The following is a 17,149-nucleotide window of genomic DNA, read 5'->3' on the forward strand; positions in this document are numbered from 1 at the left end:
TTCTACTTTATTGTAAAGCTGCATTAACAGAATCTTGTGACTCTGAAAGTACAGTTCTCCTGCCCTCACCTTTACCCCCGAGAAACAAGGGAGGTCCCTTCTGAGCCTCTTGCCCCACCCACCATCCAGCTGCGGGCTGCGCTGTCTCTTATCTGACTATTCCCTTGGCAGCATCTCTTCACCCCGTCTCCCAAGGTCATTCCCACACACCATTACAGGTTCTTACTGTATGACATTTGCTAGCCCAGCTAGACAAGAATGCCTGCAGCAAGCAAGAGTTTTGTGAACTGCCACATTCAACAGATTTATCACTGTCTGCATCTCCCACCCTTTCACTTCCCCCTCTCTGCCACCATAAATGTATTGTATTTCTAATTCAGGATAATGCACCATGCATCGATACTATATTAGACATGTTAGTCTTTCAAACAGCCACTAGACACACTGCGTACAATAAAAGAGAGAGGGTCCCACCCTTGACTCAGTCTGAATTCCAGATTATTTCATGAATACCTTGTCATTTCCTAGGCTACAATATGGAGTAGTTGGTCGCCACTTTCTTCCAGGATGCTTTTCAATTCCCAGTCTAACCAACAGCCCTGGGATTTACAAGTGGTCCCCCATTCAAATATTAATAGCTGCTTAGCTCCCTTTTTTTTTTTTTTTTTTTTTTTTTGAGATCAGCCCGGGCTGGCTCGATGCTGCCACCTGCTGGGTCAGTATGCACAGGATCAGCATGAATTCTCTGCCATCAAGTGTCTGGCAGAGGAAGCTAACATTTTAAAAACAGTAAGGACTTGCTCCCAGTTTAGATCCTTTTGCCCAACTCCAAAGGACCTCTGTGAGCAGTAAATACAGCTGAAGCCAACAGTCAATATTCCCAACCATTAAAAGGGAAATAATTGTTGTTTGACTTAGAAGACATACGATTTTAATGGTTCAGGGCCGAGCAAAAGTCAAAACACAATGCACTGAAAGGACATTGACTTCTTTAAAAAGCAGCAATGCTTTAATAACTAGAATTCAAACAGCCATTATGACAAACAAGACATGTCCTGAATTGGTCAGGAGTGAACCATGCCCGTAAAGAGCAGCACAAAACTTTCCCCCATTTGCACTTGGCTCCTTTCCAGTAATAACATTCTAAACTCCTCTGAAAAAAGAAGGAACCAAAATTGCAGGGAAGCTGAGAAACAAACTTTGCTCTTCCTAAGGAATCAACAGTTACTCACAACTTCCTTTTTAATTTCATTTTCACATCAAAGGAAACATTTGTTTCATTTGGAATCCAGCATGCTAAATATCCAGAACAACCAGGAATGAAATCTCGTATCTCACCAAGAAATTTCTTCATCTCTTTCTCAGAGGTATAACCTAGAAAATAAATGCTAATAAATATGCATTATACACATATATGTGTGTATGTATGTATGTATAGTATGTGTGTGTTTATTCTCCCAAAATTTCCTCTAACCATTTGTCCAACATCATGAAACAGAATACCCAGTCATTGATCTCCTGAGCCACGTGTCTTAGTCATTCATTCATTCATTCATTCATTCATTCATTCATTCATTCATCACATATTTTATTTACCTGTCACCATGTTACTTGATGGATAATCTTGAAGAGGAATGTATGTTAGTTTCCCCGTTTCAGATGTCCTTGGCCCTTGGCTGCAATCAAAATAAATATTCTTGTTTATCACCAGAAAAGGATGCTCCTTTTGGTTCTTCTCATGATAAATACAGTGCTAAGGAACACTTTCAATTTCAATTCATTATTTTCCCCACCTATCTTCTTGCTAACTAAGAATCAAGGATCTAGGCGTTGCCCTGGAGAGACATTTTCAAGAGTCAGGAGAAACAAGAGACCAGACGGCAAATTTTTTTTTTTAAAAAACCTCATAGTTTCTGCAGCAAAATCATCTACTTTATGAAATTCTCTAGTAGGTCTTCATTCATTTTTATCAAAAGTTGCAAATGTGACTGAATTGCATTTATTTACAGGACCAAACCTCAAGCTTAAAAAAAAGGCAATTATTATGTTTAATTTTAGCAGCTAAAGTAATAATTGCCCAACACTGGAAAACTCTAGAAAATATAACAATTGAGATGTGGATTAACAAGGCCTCTTCAACTGCCACATTAGAAAAAAATCAGAGTTAAAATCATGAGACATCAAAGGCAGAAACCACAATTCCGTCACGGTTGGATGGATTTTATCGTTCACTTCAATAGCAATAGACTATAATATGGTACTATTTTACATATGGTAAATTTGTACATAGAGCCAGTTTGGTGTCGTGGTGAAGGCACCAAGCTAGAAACTGGGAGACCATGAGTTCTAGTCCTGCCTGAGGCATGAAGCCAGCTGGGTGACCTTGGGCCAGTCACTCTCTCTCACCCCCAGGAAGGAGGCAATGGCAAACCACTTCTGAAATACCTTGCCAAGAAAACTGTAGGGACTTGTCCAGGCAGTCTCCAAGAATCAGACATGATTGGATTTTTTTTAAGAATTGTACATATTATAGAACCTGTTCCTTTATTTACATTTTAGTAGATTTATGTTAATTTAATTACTTGATAATGTTTGTTAATCAGGGTTCAATAAAACAATGAAAAAAAACCACTTTTGGCCAGGTCATCCTCAGTCAATACGTTACCCTTCCATACATATCAATCTCCTATTTTCTGTTCAGATTTATACCATTTCTCCAGCTCTTTCTTGTCTCTTAACTTTTCTTGCTTCTTGATGCTTTGTGATTCAAGAGTTTGACCAGACTGTGGACATAAAAACAACCTTAATTTCAAATTTCTCGTTACTCAATCTGGCAATGCCAGTTTATAAAAGAAATTCAATCAGCCCCATAAATCTTATTCTCTTGTATGGGCCAGCAGCCACCTTCTGTGAACAATTATGCCTGAGGAAAAATAACAAAATTCAAAACACCAAGCAATAATATTGTAAATGTCCAGTGTATTCAAGACATTTTTCTTACCTGTAGTTCTAGTGGACTGGTGATCTGTTCCCATATAAAGTTGCCAATTTTTTTTCTAATTTCTACAGGGAATGCAAAAGGAAGAAGAAAAGAAAACCATTCAAGGAGAGAAAAGTCATCCAGTTATTTATGTGATAACAAGGCCACCTCTCACCAGCAATTATATTTGCTGCCAATTTTACCATGCACAGTAATTAAATGCAATAGATATTTTAAAATGGAATAATAGCACCTATTTTCCAGCCTTATCTGGGAACTTACATCCCCACCTGGGAAATTTCTAACGGATATCATCCCATTCTTACAAGATACAAGAACGTGATATATCTGGAAGAACAAATTGATCACATTTGCACACATGCAGTACATGTGCAAATTCACATTCCATTACATCTGCATTTATAATACATGTAGTTGCATTTATAGCAGCAAATGCTCAATGGGGCTTCCTTGGTAAGTGGATCTGTAATTCTCTTACACAAGTTCTTTTCTGTGGGACACTGGAGCACCCAGAGATTAAAACAAGGTGTACATTTCATGCCTCCATCATGCCTGCATACATCCATTAAAATGTGGAAGGAAGGAATGTTCTTTGAACATCTTGGTCACATTTACAATTTTACATGCAATCTGCAATTTTAGATGTGTTTCTAGAGAGCTCATTCCAACCCTCTGGTGACAGGTATTTGCAATTATTTCAGATTAAATAATAAACAGAGTCAAAGGAGACCTTTTCCCTTCAGATCTTATTACAGAAGGTTTCGGGAAATGGATGGGCACAAATGGGACTCCCATTTGCCTCTCAGGTGACAGCAAAAAAAACGTAACTTGCCATTCTTTGATGGCTGTCAAGTTTGGTGCTAAGAGATGCCATAGTTTGGGACAACTGATAATAACAAGGACATGAAAATGAAGACATTTCTGTCGTCACTGTGATTGCAATCAGTTCCCCACCACCACCAAATGAAGAAAGATGGAAAGAAAAGTAAAACTGAAATCTATAGCTGGTACAAATGTATTATTATTATTATTATTATTATTATTATTATTATTATTATTATTATTATACTTCTTGCTCATTCTGTCCCATATGTACAACCTTCTTGCAAGTTGGCTGGTGGGAGAAGGAAATGTCCTAGAGGAACGGTGTTTTTTATTTCAGCATTGATGCTTGCAGTAAGAAAACAGGAATGAAAAACCGTGATTCGGTCTTCTAGATAGTCTAAACTTTGGTGTATTCTAGGCAAAAAAAGAAGGAAAATTGTAAAAGTCAGGTGAAACAGTTCAACGTATTTGACTACGTTGCATTAGGCTTCAACTTCACAAGGGAAAGTGGTGAAGATTTTCAGAAAGCAGCAGAACATTTATGATAAATCTGGTCTCCCTGTGAGTTGGTGGCACAAAGCTCTTTCTCCATCTCTAATAAATATCCACAGCAGGCAAAATCAGAACATTTTTATGCAATGTGGTGTTCATTTTTGCGGTGTGGTGGTTATGCATGTGTTTATTTATTTATATGCACAATTATCTATATACCATAAGTCTCTAGAAGACTCACAGTAAGGGGTCCATCATACTTCCAAACCCCAGCTGCTCCAGATTTAACATTATTAAGAGAATATCATCATAGCTTGAGGAATGTATTTGTCCTGGTTTTCATTTTCCTGACTATATTTCAGCCTTGTTCATTGTTACCAAATGGGGCATCCACAGGGTGTGGTCAAAAAAGTCAAGTTGGTGGCCATGACAGGGTGGTCAAAACGTTGCACATGAAAACCAAGCGGACCTTCGATCGCTCCATCACGGCTTCCATCTTGACTCTTTTGACCACACCCTGTGAACGCCCCCACTGAACAATTTGGCCAAAGGGGGGAAAGGGTAGAAGCTCATCCAGCAACCAAATTCTAAACACCAGCCAAGAATTCAAAGAAAGCTGGAGAAAGAGGTAAAATCTTGCAGCAGGGAGCCAGAATCTTTGGCTCACAAGATGTAGGAGACGGAACTGGGTGGGGTCTTGAACCCTTCAAGGGGGAGGATTTTCTCTGGTCAGAGATTAAGGACTATTAAAATAAGACCATGTCAGACACTGATCCGAGCGAAGCAAATGGTTGTGGGAAAAGGTACCTTTTCGTATCTGGGTGAGACGCGTCGCTGCTGAAGAGGTAATCAGCATTTTCCAGGTTCACAATCACCCCTCCTTCACCAACTGCAGGAAAACATCACAGTGAGGGTCCTTGATCGTGGAACACAGAATTTCAAGTCACAAGAGAGTGTATTCTCTGCAGATGGCTTGGTCTGTCAAGATTTAGGCTTCTCTTGGAAAGCGACTGAAAAGTAGCTTTGGCATTTGGAAGCCCTTGGCAAACCCTGATACTTGTTCTTAAAAACAGGTGATGTTCCGGGATCAGCGTTCCCGGGTAGAGGAACTTCCACCTTTCCTCTGGCTGCACTGTCTTTCTTTCATGGCCATTGCCATGACTGTTGTCACTTGCCCAAGCCTCCCTGAAGGTGATGCCTCTGGGTGTGTTTGAGACCTCCTACAACCCCCATCAAGCTGGGAATTCAGGGAGTTGAACCCACCACCCATCCAGAGGGCACCTGGTTAAGGGCAGCCACCTTGGCCTCTGACCCTGTCCTTGGGGCAAAGACTCAAGGCAGGATCTGGGCTGGTGGGATGATGCTCTGAGGCCAGGATGGTGCCATCAACTCTTCAAGTTTAGAGGAAGAGAGTCCCACTGAACTGATCCTGCTGGGAAGCAATCGTTGGAGATGATTATCCCACGTGGGCATCTTGGAGATACCTGGTGGTCCACTCTGGGAAGCTGAGTGACCGATGGGAGGGCCCCTGGTCTGACTCTGTAGGGTTCTTGGATTGCTGTGGCTCTGGGTCTCTGCCCCAGCACCTTACCAATTTGCCATGGGTAGCCAGCCTCCACCCCTGTGAACGAACCACCCAGATGTTTCCTTCAGCCCTTTCGGAACAAGGTTTCCGAAGGGCATGAGATGGACAGAAGGATGGATTTACACAATATGCTTCACCCAGGCAGTTAAAGACCTGGTGGCTTGACCTGCACAACGCATTAAGCTTGGTTCGTATTAGGCTTTGTTTCATGGCTTGGCATGATAGGAGGACTCAACCTGGAATAGAACATCTGGCTGGAAACCAGAAAATGGCTCAGTTTGGTAACCAGGTCAAGCCTGTGGCAGGAAGGGCCCAAGGTCGTCATCTTCTGCATTGCATTTTGCTGGAGGAGGCTTCAACATAGCATCGTCCACACACCCCCACCACGCCCATGGAGTTCACCCATTGTGGAAACCGGCCTGGGATCATCACCGGACACAAAGCCCTCCCTGGATGTGGGAAGAAGGGGAAAGCGAACCCAGCAAGGGAGGACACCTGACCCAACCCACTCACGAGGGTGCCCCGGCCATTCGCACATGCATGTGGACGAACGTCTGTGCAAATTGAAGAGATGTTGGCATCACGGCATCCACGTTCAGATTGCAGGATTTGGTGGGGGGGGGACTGTCAACAAAATCAAGATGGCCCCGTGTGCTTAAAAGCCCTGCCCTCGGAGTTTGAAGACACACAGATTCGAAGCCCAGGGGGCAGGGCTTCAATGGCATAGGCACCATCTTGACTTTTTTGACTTCCCCTGCCTGATACTCACCAGCAGCCCTTAATGGCAGGGGGGCCTTAGGCCCCCTCCCCCCAGTGGGGGCTTTTGCTGCTTTCCTATCCCCCCCCCCCCCCCCGTAGGGCTTCCCTGGCCCCCTCACCCCAAAGGTGGCAGAGCTCTGGGTGGACGCTTTGCGAGAACCAGGCCCTGCGGCCCCCAAACATCCCGCCTGGAGGCCGAGCTGGGTTCCTGTGAGCCTCTGTATCCCCCCCGCCCACTTCCTTCCCATCCCGTCTGAGCCAAGCCCCAAAGTGGGGAAAGTCTCCACCCACCGCTGAACGGAACGGTTTGCACGCGTCTGATCCTCTCTTGCACACATTTGCACCCGTGCACATGATTCTCCAGTGGAAGCTGCACACGAGTCACAGCCCGCCTTTCCTTCTCCTTTGCATGGGCCTCCTCTTTGGTCGGGACCTGACAAGGGCGGCTATATCCAGAGCCCTGACATTGCCCAGCTCCAAAAATAGTGCTTGCGGATTCAGACAACCGGGTTTTGCAAAATATTAATCATGCCAATGGTAATACTGCTAATAGTAATCCCTCAAGCAAAGGTACAAGCAAAAAGAAAACAATGAAATCAATGGCTGATCTTCGCTTTGCTGTGGGAGGAGAGCCGTGTTAGGCCCTTGGGGCATAAAATCAGGAGTCTGGCAGCACCTTTTCCGACTAACAAATTTTATTAAAAGCAAGCTGACAAAAACTTCGGCATTTTAATAAAATTTGTTAGCTGGAAACCTGCCACCACGCTTCTGAGTTTTTGCAGTAGCTGTGAAACCATCACAACCACTGAGTCCTGAAAGTACAATGTGGATCTCAAACACAAATAAGTTATTACAGACTTAATATTTGCTCCTTGTAAAGGCTTATGGGTATTCCCCATAATTTTTCTTTCCTTCCTTCCTTCCTTCCTTCCTTCCTTCCTTCCTTCCTTCCTTCCTTCCTTCCTTCCTTTCCTTTTTTTGAAACAGCCAACCTACACATTGCAATTGATTTGGGCCTTTCTTTAGGCTGGATTTCTTTTCACCAGTACTCTACAACAGGATTCTTTAAAGCTGGGGAATGAAATTGCTCCGGTTATTCCTGCCCAGAATCCTTGACCGTTTGCCTCTTCTCACACTCGTTCTGAAGAAGTGAGCTTTCCATCAAACATGGGGGGCGGAGGAAAAAACTGCCAGGCCTAAACTTAATGTTTTCTTTTGATTTAATCTAGATGTTTTTATTATTATTACTATTATTACTATATGTGTTATGGAATGGAACACTAATGGGTACATCCGTTGTGCTCAACCTGACGGTCAGATATCCTCACAGAAAGAAATCGGTGGACCGATTAAACAGGGGATGCTGTTTAAGTGGCAGAGGAGGCATCCTGCCACCTTTTCAGACGTGACAGCTGTCACAGCTGAACCACGGAAAGGGGCAAAGGAGCTACTCTACTGTTGGAAACAGCTGGGAGTCAACCCCAGCAGAAGCCCGTGGTGCTGGCTGGTCCCTTCCACCGGCATTGGGATCCTTCCCCACAGTCCTCTAAGCGGCTTGTTGCTCACAGAGCCAGGCTGAGACATATCTGCTAAGGAGGTCTCTCCTTCACCACGCTTCTACATGCTAAAAGCAATAATTCTCAGTGGTTCCTTGTTGTCTCCGGAGTCATTCAGACATGGGCAAAAGTAGGGGTAGATTTTATCGGTGAAAGTGTCTGCGAAGGTGTAGATGTGAGACATGGCGTTGGCCTCATAGAATGACACCTGCCCCCCCTCGTAATCCAAATAGATCCCCACTCTGCACAGATTGCTGGCCAACATTAGACACTTGGGATGAATATCTACAGCCTTTAACTCGTTCTTATTCCTTAGCTTGATCAGCCAGTGGCCCTCCTTGGGGGAGAGCGGGTAATTCCCTTTGCGGTTAATGCTTTCTCGGACAACTCCCAAGGTCCACTTGGTCTTCTTCTTCACCTCCACTTCCCAGTAGTGCTTCCCGGTGGTGAATCCTTCAGAACCTAAGACAGAAACGCTGCAGTCAAACCGCTCTGGGCTGTCTGGAAGAACCTGCTTTATGTCATTATGCCGGACGCAAGTCATCCTTTCGGAGAGGATCAAGTTTGGGTGGGCTGTTTTAGGATCCAAGGTGATAAAGGTGATGTCTGGTAAAGAAAGAACATGGTTGTTGTAGCGTAGGAGATGTTTCCAAATGGCTTCACGCACAGTAAACAAGGCCAATCTATACAATGTGCTCCAGAACAGGAGTGGACATCCTGAAGATCTCCAGATGTTGCTGGACTGTGATAGGACTTGGAATTCATCAACATCTAGAGGGCCGCAGAATGCCCACTCCAGCTTTGCACGGATATAAATCTAGATATATTGTTATGGGCTTGGAAGCTGGTTAAGATAAATTCACAGAATTAATTATTAGTTCTGTCATTATTGACCCTGAGTTTTCTGCAAGTATGGCTATATTGCAATACCATCACTTAGTATATGAATAAGGGCAGATATTAACATCCTGTTTATTCTTTTAGCAGGAAGCGAAACGGCTCCAAGAAAGCATGGCTTAAGCCCCTCCAGTTTTTGCTGAATTATAACTCCCAGCCTCCTTCATTACTGACCACCAATCTCCTATGACTTCCTTCTAAGCAATTGAATCTGGAATAAATGGTGGAATTTCACCATTTAGAAATGGGGTGCATGTACATGAAAGTATAGATTTACTGGACAGCAACTATCTCAAAGGATGGTCTGAAGATTCATCAGTCTTATTGGACCAATTCTGGGTAAAATCCAGGAATGATTTTCTTCTCTGGATGTCACCTCTGGTTGATTAAAAGATCCCTAGAAGCAGATTTCAGGGGCATGATGATGGGGCTTTGGGGACAACACATAATTGTCCATTTCCATTTCCTTTCAGGTGATGGAAATAAATCCATCAGCAGTGAATTCTGCTGTTTAGTTCCAGGTTAAACAGTTCAGCACCCTGCTTCAATTAGGCCATTTTTGTGCGCTCAAGCCCTTCTTAGTCGGAAAACCACAGGGAATTCTACGTGGGCAACCCTGAATGCCGTAACGGAAGAAAAACAGGACATAAATGTAATAATAATTACGATGATTTTGGGGGGATAGTTATCCATGCCAGTTTTCTTAGCCACCCAAAAGGCAGCACAGCAAAAGATGCCCCCCAAAATCATTGTAATTATTCTAATTATACAGCCGTTGCTCTAAAAGCAATACTTCTAGCTGCAACAATAAATACTTGATTTCTAATTCATTCTGTCTTAATGATACTGGCTAAAGAGTTCTTCCAGATGCTATTTAAGTATCAATAATATATAAATGGCTAAAACTATTCATTGCCATATGCTCGCCCCTCCCATCTTTCTAGGTAAATGAATCTTTCCAGCAGTATAACCAAAAAGCAGCATGTTTACTTTAAAGCTTCCTTTTTCACCCTAAATGAGTGGTGGTGGGTGGGGAAGAATTTCATTTCATTTAAGAACAACAAAGAAATAACGGAAGGGTTTCTGCAGGAAATACCAGTGCCTGGAGGTTAGCCATCATGAGCTTCCAAATTCTCACGGCACCTTATGATAGCAACTGCAGACTCCAAAATTTAAGAAACATAAAAATGTCTCTCTCTGTCTCTCTCCCCACATATGCTCACATTCTCGCGATATCCTGTGCTTGTTTCCATTATTCTTGTACAAGGTATCATGAAAATTTGGAGGGAAGGGGGTACCAGGGTGCCAAGGCCATTATGCACGATAGCACTTGGGAACTGAAAAGGTTGCCCCCTCCTGCTGTACAGTTTAAATCCATTTCAGTTAAGGTAGGTGACTGGACTTGGATACATCTTTACCTGGATTGAGGATGGACTTCATTTCTTTCCAAATAGCATAATGCATCGGCCCCTTGAAATCTCCTGGGTTCAGAGTCCCGGTCACTAATTCTCCCAGAGATGAGTTGTCAGTTTTGTGCTCCATCCTATACAGATCATTTGTAGAGTTAGTAGAATGTGGTAATGATGGGGGGGGAGATAATTCCAGAAACAATTATTATCTTGGGGTATATTGGCTAAGAAGAACTCATTTAGGAACACTTCCTGCCTCAAAGAATTTTTTTTAGATTTTTTTATCCCACCTTTATAATTTTTATAAATAACTCAAGGCAGGGAACATACCTAATATTCCTCCCTCCTTATATTTTCCCCACAACAGCAACTCTGTGAGGTGAGTTGGGCTGAGAGAGAGAGACTGGCCCAAAATCACCCAGCCAGGCAGAACTAGAACTCACAGTCTCTTGGTCTTTAGCCTGGTGCCTTAACCACTAGACCAAATTGGCTATACCCTGCTACAAGCTACTATATGGAGAAGAGGTGTATTTGATGCCAACATCATCCCTGGAATCTCCCTCCTGGCTTCTGATTGCCTGATATAAATGCACGGGGCTTAGGGGAAGAAATGAAGGGGCAAAATGTTCCAATTAGCTTATTCATTGCCTGGACACTGATATGCATGTTTTGCATCTGACATAGAAGAAGCACTGTATAGATGCACAAGGGTTAAACACCGGGTCCACAATCAAACAAAGGAATATTTGTGTATGTATCTATGTTTGCATAGGGCCCTTCAGGCAGTGCAAAATACACCACGGCAGGAAGGCTAGGCCAACACATGGAGAGTCTGTGGCTAGTCTTCATGTTCTTGCCACTCTGTGGGTCTGCTATAATCATTTCAAAATATTTCCTTATAGGCTCATACTCACCTTTCTATAAATGGTTTTATTCCCTGTCAGAAAAAAAACAAGAGAACAGGAAGAAGAATCATTTCTAAGTTGCCTTCCGTTAGGACCCATTTATAGTATAAACATAAAGCCCAACAAACCCAAACAGGTACTAGATTAGACTGCAAAATTCTCAGTGGTCCTCAGAGTCTTGAAGGCACTTGGCAGCATTCATATCCTTCTAGACCAGTGTTTCTCAACCTTGGCCACTTTAAGATGTGTGGACTTCAACTCTCAGAATTCCCCGGCCAGCCATGCTGGCCAGGGAATTCTGGGAGTTGATGTCCACACATCTTAAAGTCCAAGTGGCCAAGGTTGAGAAACACTGGTCTAGACTATGGTTTGTTTCACCACAAATGGCTGAGCTAACACACAAAATGCTAAGCAATCAACCATGGTTTACCAAAAAGAATATGACTTGTTTGCTGGTGGCACAGTGCACTGGATAAACCCTGCCACAATCTCCTTCATGTGCCTGTCCTCAAGAACAAGACATTGGTTCTATCCTGGGGTCTGTTTCTTTCCTAACAAACCATCATGCTGAGGACCTGTTTTCATAAAACATTTTCTATCGGGCTATCAAAAATACTGCAGATAAAATTTCCCACCCTGGCATCTTTAGACATAACCCTTTTGCTATGGAAGCTGAGCTTCCTCTAGCACATCTGGAGAGCTCCAGGTTGCAGAAGGGCATCTTTGGTTTGAGTATCTTCCCAACCTGCTCTTGGATAACCAGGCTTATCTGAAACATGGATTACACATAAACTGAACATGCATAAATCATGAATTGTTGACTTCCTAGGAAATTTCACTATCAATATTCCTTTGTGCCACATGAGTTTTAAGTTGTTCTTTTACTCCTTGGGGTTTTGTAGGAGTTCTTTTTGTGTGGAAGGGCTGGACAGGAACCATGGTCAGGACAACACTCTTGCCATTAGAGTCATGGCATAGGAAGAAGCCATTTAGACCTTCAACTCCACCTCTTGCTCACCACAGGAATCCATATTGAAGCATCATTAACAGATGGCTGTCCAGATTCCAGTAGATCACTACCACAAAGAGATGTCCACCACCTTTCTGGGTAATGGTGCCACGGCCGAACTACTATGGAGAAGTTTTTCTGACCTTCGGCTAGCACCTATCCTCCTATAACTTAAATCTTTTGTCCATATCTGGAGCAGATATAACAAAATGACCTTAACAAGTCAAATGGCTGCAGGCTTCATTTCCTACCTTTTCCACTTGACATCGCAATTCTCAATTAACTCCTTCTTCCTGATGCGAAGCATAGGCTTGCAAGTCCTAAGTCTAACATTCCAGCAGCATTACCCCAAACCATGTTCGGCTGCTAAATCTGGAAACCTTACTTTTAGGAAGCCAGCAGAATTTTGCTGGTACAGCCGAGCCTGAATGCAGACCAAGGTGTCCTTAGCACTCTGTGATCGATCTTGGAGCTTGTTTAGATTTGCTTCCATTTCCTGCAGAAGGATTTCACTCTCTTCCTTTAACCGATGAATTAACGTTTTCTCCTTGATATGAAGGAACTGGTGCAGCTTTAGGAACTCCAAGGAGATGTGGTACTGCAGCTGTAATTTGTTCTCCTGGAATAAAAAAATGTCTTGAAAGCAAAGTGCACGCAAATAACTGATACTAGTTTTATGGTTTCTGCATATTACCATGGAATAATGATTACAGGTAGTTCTCACTTAATGACATTAGTTTAGTGATGGTTCAGACTTACGATGGTGCTGAAAAAACTGACTTAAAACCAGTGCTCACACTTATGACCATCACAGTGTCCCCATGGTCACGATTTGGGCACTTGGCAATTAGTTTGTGTTTATGACCATTGCAGTGTCCCGTGGTCACATGATCGCCATTTTTGACCTTCCTGGCCGGCTTCTGGTAAGCAAAATCAATGAGGAACCGCGTGATTCCCTTAACAACCATATGGTTCACTTAATGACCATGGTGATTTGCTTAATAACCACAGCAAAAAAGGTCATAAAATTGGGTTGGATTCGCTTAATGACTCCTTCAGTTAGCAACCAAAATTCTGGTCTGTTGTGGTCATTAAGCGAGGACTACCTGTACACCAAAAATGAGCTTGTCATGTTGCTTTAGACTTCTTTTCTCCTTTTAATAATGGCCTCAGAGACAGAAAAGTGATTCTGATGCTGTCATTGCTAACAGTTTGCAGTATATGTAATTTATGTCCATTTAGCTCAAAATGGGAAAAAAATACAAAGGGAGGGTATTCAAGGGTATCTTGAATTTGTGCATACTCACTTTATGATTAGATATTTTCTCCTCCTGAGCATTCTTCAACACCTCCAGTTTTACCAGGATGGACCTGAGCTGAATTCTCAACGCGAGCAGCCTTTCCTGTGGGTATAGTGGGCGGTTACAGCTACATTTTAGCCAGATTAAAAGGTTGTTTGAAACCTTCAGGGGTTTCTGAGATGCTGTGCTGTACTCTCTTCAGGCACCAACACGTGGTTTGTTAGAAATGTACTGCAAACATCTACAGTTCTACTTCCATGTTTGCAAGGATTGCTTAAAATACAGGGGCAGCCTGTATCTCTACAGGCATGCAATTTCCTGTCAATCAAAATCTTAGATATAACACCCAGGGCACCTCAAAGCTGTTGCCTCTTCTGTTTCAGTGTAACGGAATACTCTTTGAAGCATGGGGAAGAATCCCACCACTACACTTCCACACTTTCCATTTCAGTTAAATTGCAGTTTAAATTAAACCTCATTTGTGTTTGATTCTGGCTCGGCTCGTTTTCTTTGTCCTGGACCCAAACCCTTTTGAACGATCTGCTTCTAGCATTCCTGCCGGAAAGCAAGTGAGTCCTTGGTGTTAAAACGAGTGTGCACGCCTGCTTAACACCATCTTGAACTAGGGATCTACAGTATGTGCAACAGCTTCTAGATGGGGCAGCCTCTCTCAGCCTCAAATCCTTAGCCTGAAACATGTGGGTCATGTCAAACAGAACACTAAGAGGTACTTAAGCGATCTGCTGGAAAGTCCTAGAGGACTTCCAAAGCTTGCCTTTGACTGGGTCACAGGATCATTCATTGGATCAGGCATCAGCAAGTCATTTACCGTATATATCTGCACTGCATCGGGGATGAGGAGAAACTGGGTGCATTGATCTTTAGGTATCTGGGCTTCTCGGCAGGTGAAACAAGCAAGCTTCCCTTGGGGTTTCCAGTAAAGCGTCAGTGGCTCGCTATGCTCAAGGCATTTCTGTTGTTGGACCCCCACGTGAAAAGTCTTAATCTTCTCTGCCATTTTCTCCAGGGCTCGGTTGGCTATGAACCCGCGGTCAGGAATGTTTATGTGGCATTCTGGGCAGAAAACCCCCTTTTTATCCCACATTGTCTCCAGGCAAAATTTGCAGAAGTTATGGCCGCAAGGCAGGATGACCGGCTCCTTAAACAGTTCGAGGCAAAGGGCACAGGATAACTCCTTGGTGAAGTCATCTGCATGCAGCTCCCATGACGTGTTTGATGAGCTGGCAAGAACAGGGCTCACTTCTCTTTCGTTTAAGGAAATTAACGAGGAACTGGAGGGATTTTTGCTGGTGGACGTGGACATGATACTGGAAAGAGCAAACACTAAAGCAACAATCAGAAATAGGGAAGAAAGCATGCATGAGAGCTGTTCTTGTCTTAAATGACAATTGCTGGATTAGTAGATCACCTACTAAATGATTCCTGGGGTCACCTCCAATTCCACCAGTGATAATATAGCAATCACCAATCTGGAGATCTTTAGATGTGTTGGACTCCATCATTCCCATGATCTTCAGCCATTTTTAGGACCTCACTCCCCAGAGCTTGGATGATTGAGGTGGCTTATAAATTGGACTACTACTAACACCACCACCACTTGAGGGCACCAGGTCAGGGAAAGTTGCATTAGAAGGCCTGGCATCAGGGCTGCAACTAGGGGGGGCAAGTGGGGCATGTGCCCCAGGCACCACGCTGGGGGGTGCCAAAATGGGCACGGAATCTATGTTTGCCCTGGGTGACACAGACCCTAGTTGCAGGCCTGCCTGGCATGCTCCAGACTCAACCCTTCCATCCCTGTTGGTAGATAAATCCATTTATCTCAGATCAGGAATAAGCTCCTGCTTTGGAGGTGTTTTTCAAAATGGCACATCAGGATCTAGAATGGAAGTCGCCATATGGCCCTCCATCTGAAAGGCACGGACTGGATTGGGGTGCTTCATGGTAAATTGAGCCCAGCTTCTATTGCCACCCATTTCTAGAACAATCTACCATTTACCTATGCTATTTCTTAGGAATTCACCTATTTTGCAGAGTAAAGTCTTCACTGTATTGTTCAGGGGAATCCTTGGGTCTCTGCCCGTTCCTCACTAACCTGCTTTAAGTCTCCTGGCTGGTAACTGCCACTTCTCAACTGTCTTTTTCTTCCAGAAGGTTCCATCTGGGTTCCTATGAAATTATTTCGTCTCAGAACTCCCCATGAAGTTCTCAAAGCAAGATGAAACTTAGTAATAGCTGTCAAATGGGCCTTATTTTATTCTTTATTTGGCATTGCCTTCCAACTGCTTGCTTTATGCTTTGTAATCCAACAAATATTGCCAAACTGAGGTGCTCAGCTGGAGACCTATCATCTTCAAGACACCTAATCTTACACCAGCAAAAAAACAAAACAAAAAACCCCAAATCTTGCGATAGAGTTATGATTTTGAAGCATTTATCTATAAACCAAGTAACACCAGGATTATTTACTGCTGCCACCCTAACCCCTACCAATGTGAGCCAGAGAAATATTGTTGCTAAATATTGTCTGTGCAACACACTCCTAGGACATTTTAAAAACCACTGCTCTAGAGGTTTATTAGCTTGCAAAGTTTGTTAAAGTGGTTTATTTCCACAACCCCACTGACTCGTTTTTTTTCCTGAGAAATTAAAAACCAGCAGCTTTTTGGATACTGTTGGAAAATAGTTAGCGGAAAACTAAACTCATACCATTTTAGAAGGGAAGTGCTAATGCTTTGCTGTTATACAGAAGCAAGTCACCGAGGTAGATAAGGCAGGTAAGGACAAACTCCTGGCAGCGGATACGGTGGGAAATCAAGCTATGTCTTGAGAAAGTTAAATTCAAGGATTTTAGAATTAGGCACAGGCAATCTAGTTGCCAGGGACGCGGTGGCACTGCGGGTTAAACCGCTGAGATGCTGAGCTTGCCGATCGGAAGGTCGGCAGTTCGAATCCGCATGATGGGGTGAGCTCCCGTTGTTAGTCCCAGCTCCTGCCAACCTAGCAGTTCGAAAACATGCAAATGTGAGTAGATTAATAGGTACCGCTTCGGTGGGCAGGTAACGGCGTTCCGTGTAGTCATGCCAGCCACATGACCACGGAAGTGTCTACGGACAAATGCCGGCTCTTCGGCTTTGAAACGATGATGAGAACCACCCCCTAGAGTCGGACACGACTGGACTTAATGTCAAGGGAAACCTTGACCTTTACCTAGTTGTCAACTATAAAAGGGTGTTGCACCCCTTGGGGCCAGCAGCACTCAATGTTAGCACTCGATGTTTAGCTGCCTTGTGTGCTAAATCTTTTTTTTTTTTAACTCTGAGTAACAGCATCTGGTGTTTTGACCTGAGCAAGGAATGAACCACAGGGAAGACGTTTTTTCAATAATCCTT

The 17,149-nt window shown here is 43.4% G+C and overlaps 2 protein-coding genes across 2 annotated transcripts; both read right to left on the bottom strand.

The window, feature by feature from the left end:
- Window positions 1–931: 931 nt before the first annotated feature.
- TERB2 (telomere repeat binding bouquet formation protein 2) lies at window positions 932–6,886 on the bottom strand. The gene is made up of 7 exons (XM_063314218.1): window positions 6,782–6,886; window positions 5,126–5,207; window positions 4,101–4,240; window positions 3,002–3,063; window positions 2,710–2,783; window positions 1,597–1,676; window positions 932–1,374 (listed from the first exon to the last, which is right to left on the bottom strand). Exons 1-7 carry the CDS (start codon window positions 6,843–6,845, stop codon window positions 1,229–1,231), a joined length of 648 nt encoding a protein of 215 aa, XP_063170288.1. The 5' UTR covers window positions 6,846–6,886; the 3' UTR covers window positions 932–1,228.
- A 1,078-nt stretch (window positions 6,887–7,964) lies between these two features.
- TRIM69 (tripartite motif containing 69) lies at window positions 7,965–15,204 on the bottom strand. Its single transcript, XM_063313915.1, has 6 exons — window positions 14,569–15,204; window positions 13,746–13,841; window positions 12,824–13,057; window positions 11,439–11,461; window positions 10,534–10,658; window positions 7,965–8,824 (listed from the first exon to the last, which is right to left on the bottom strand). The coding sequence occupies exons 1-6, from the start codon at window positions 15,115–15,117 to the stop codon at window positions 8,280–8,282; spliced, it is 1,572 nt and encodes a 523-aa protein (XP_063169985.1). The 5' UTR covers window positions 15,118–15,204; the 3' UTR covers window positions 7,965–8,279.
- Between the last annotated feature and the right edge of the window lie 1,945 nt (window positions 15,205–17,149).

This window comes from Candoia aspera, chromosome 13 (genome assembly GCF_035149785.1).
Source record: "Candoia aspera isolate rCanAsp1 chromosome 13, rCanAsp1.hap2, whole genome shotgun sequence".
NCBI lineage: Eukaryota > Metazoa > Chordata > Lepidosauria > Squamata > Boidae > Candoia > Candoia aspera.

Bases quoted from the DNA above. Each gene is read 5' to 3' on its own strand.
- TRIM69 (XM_063313915.1), bottom strand. From the start codon at position 15,117: ATGCTTTCTTCCCTATTTCTGATTGTTGCTTTAGTGTTTGCTCTTTCC. The intron at 13,842-14,568 runs GTAAATGACTTG...CTATACCCACAG, and splicing joins ATGCAGTGCAGATATATACG to GAAAGGCTGCTCGCGTTGAG. The intron at 13,058-13,745 runs GTGAGTATGCAC...TTTTTATTCCAG, and splicing joins AGAAAATATCTAATCATAAA to GAGAACAAATTACAGCTGCA.
- TERB2 (XM_063314218.1), bottom strand. From the start codon at position 6,845: ATGTTTGGGGGCCGCAGGGCCTGGTTCTCGCAAAGCGTCCACCCAGAG. The intron at 4,241-5,125 runs GTACCTTTTCCC...TTTTTTGCCTAG, and splicing joins TCTCACCCAGATACGAAAAG to AATACACCAAAGTTTAGACT. The intron at 2,784-3,001 runs GTAAGAAAAATG...TTATGTCCACAG, and splicing joins CCAGTCCACTAGAACTACAG to TCTGGTCAAACTCTTGAATC.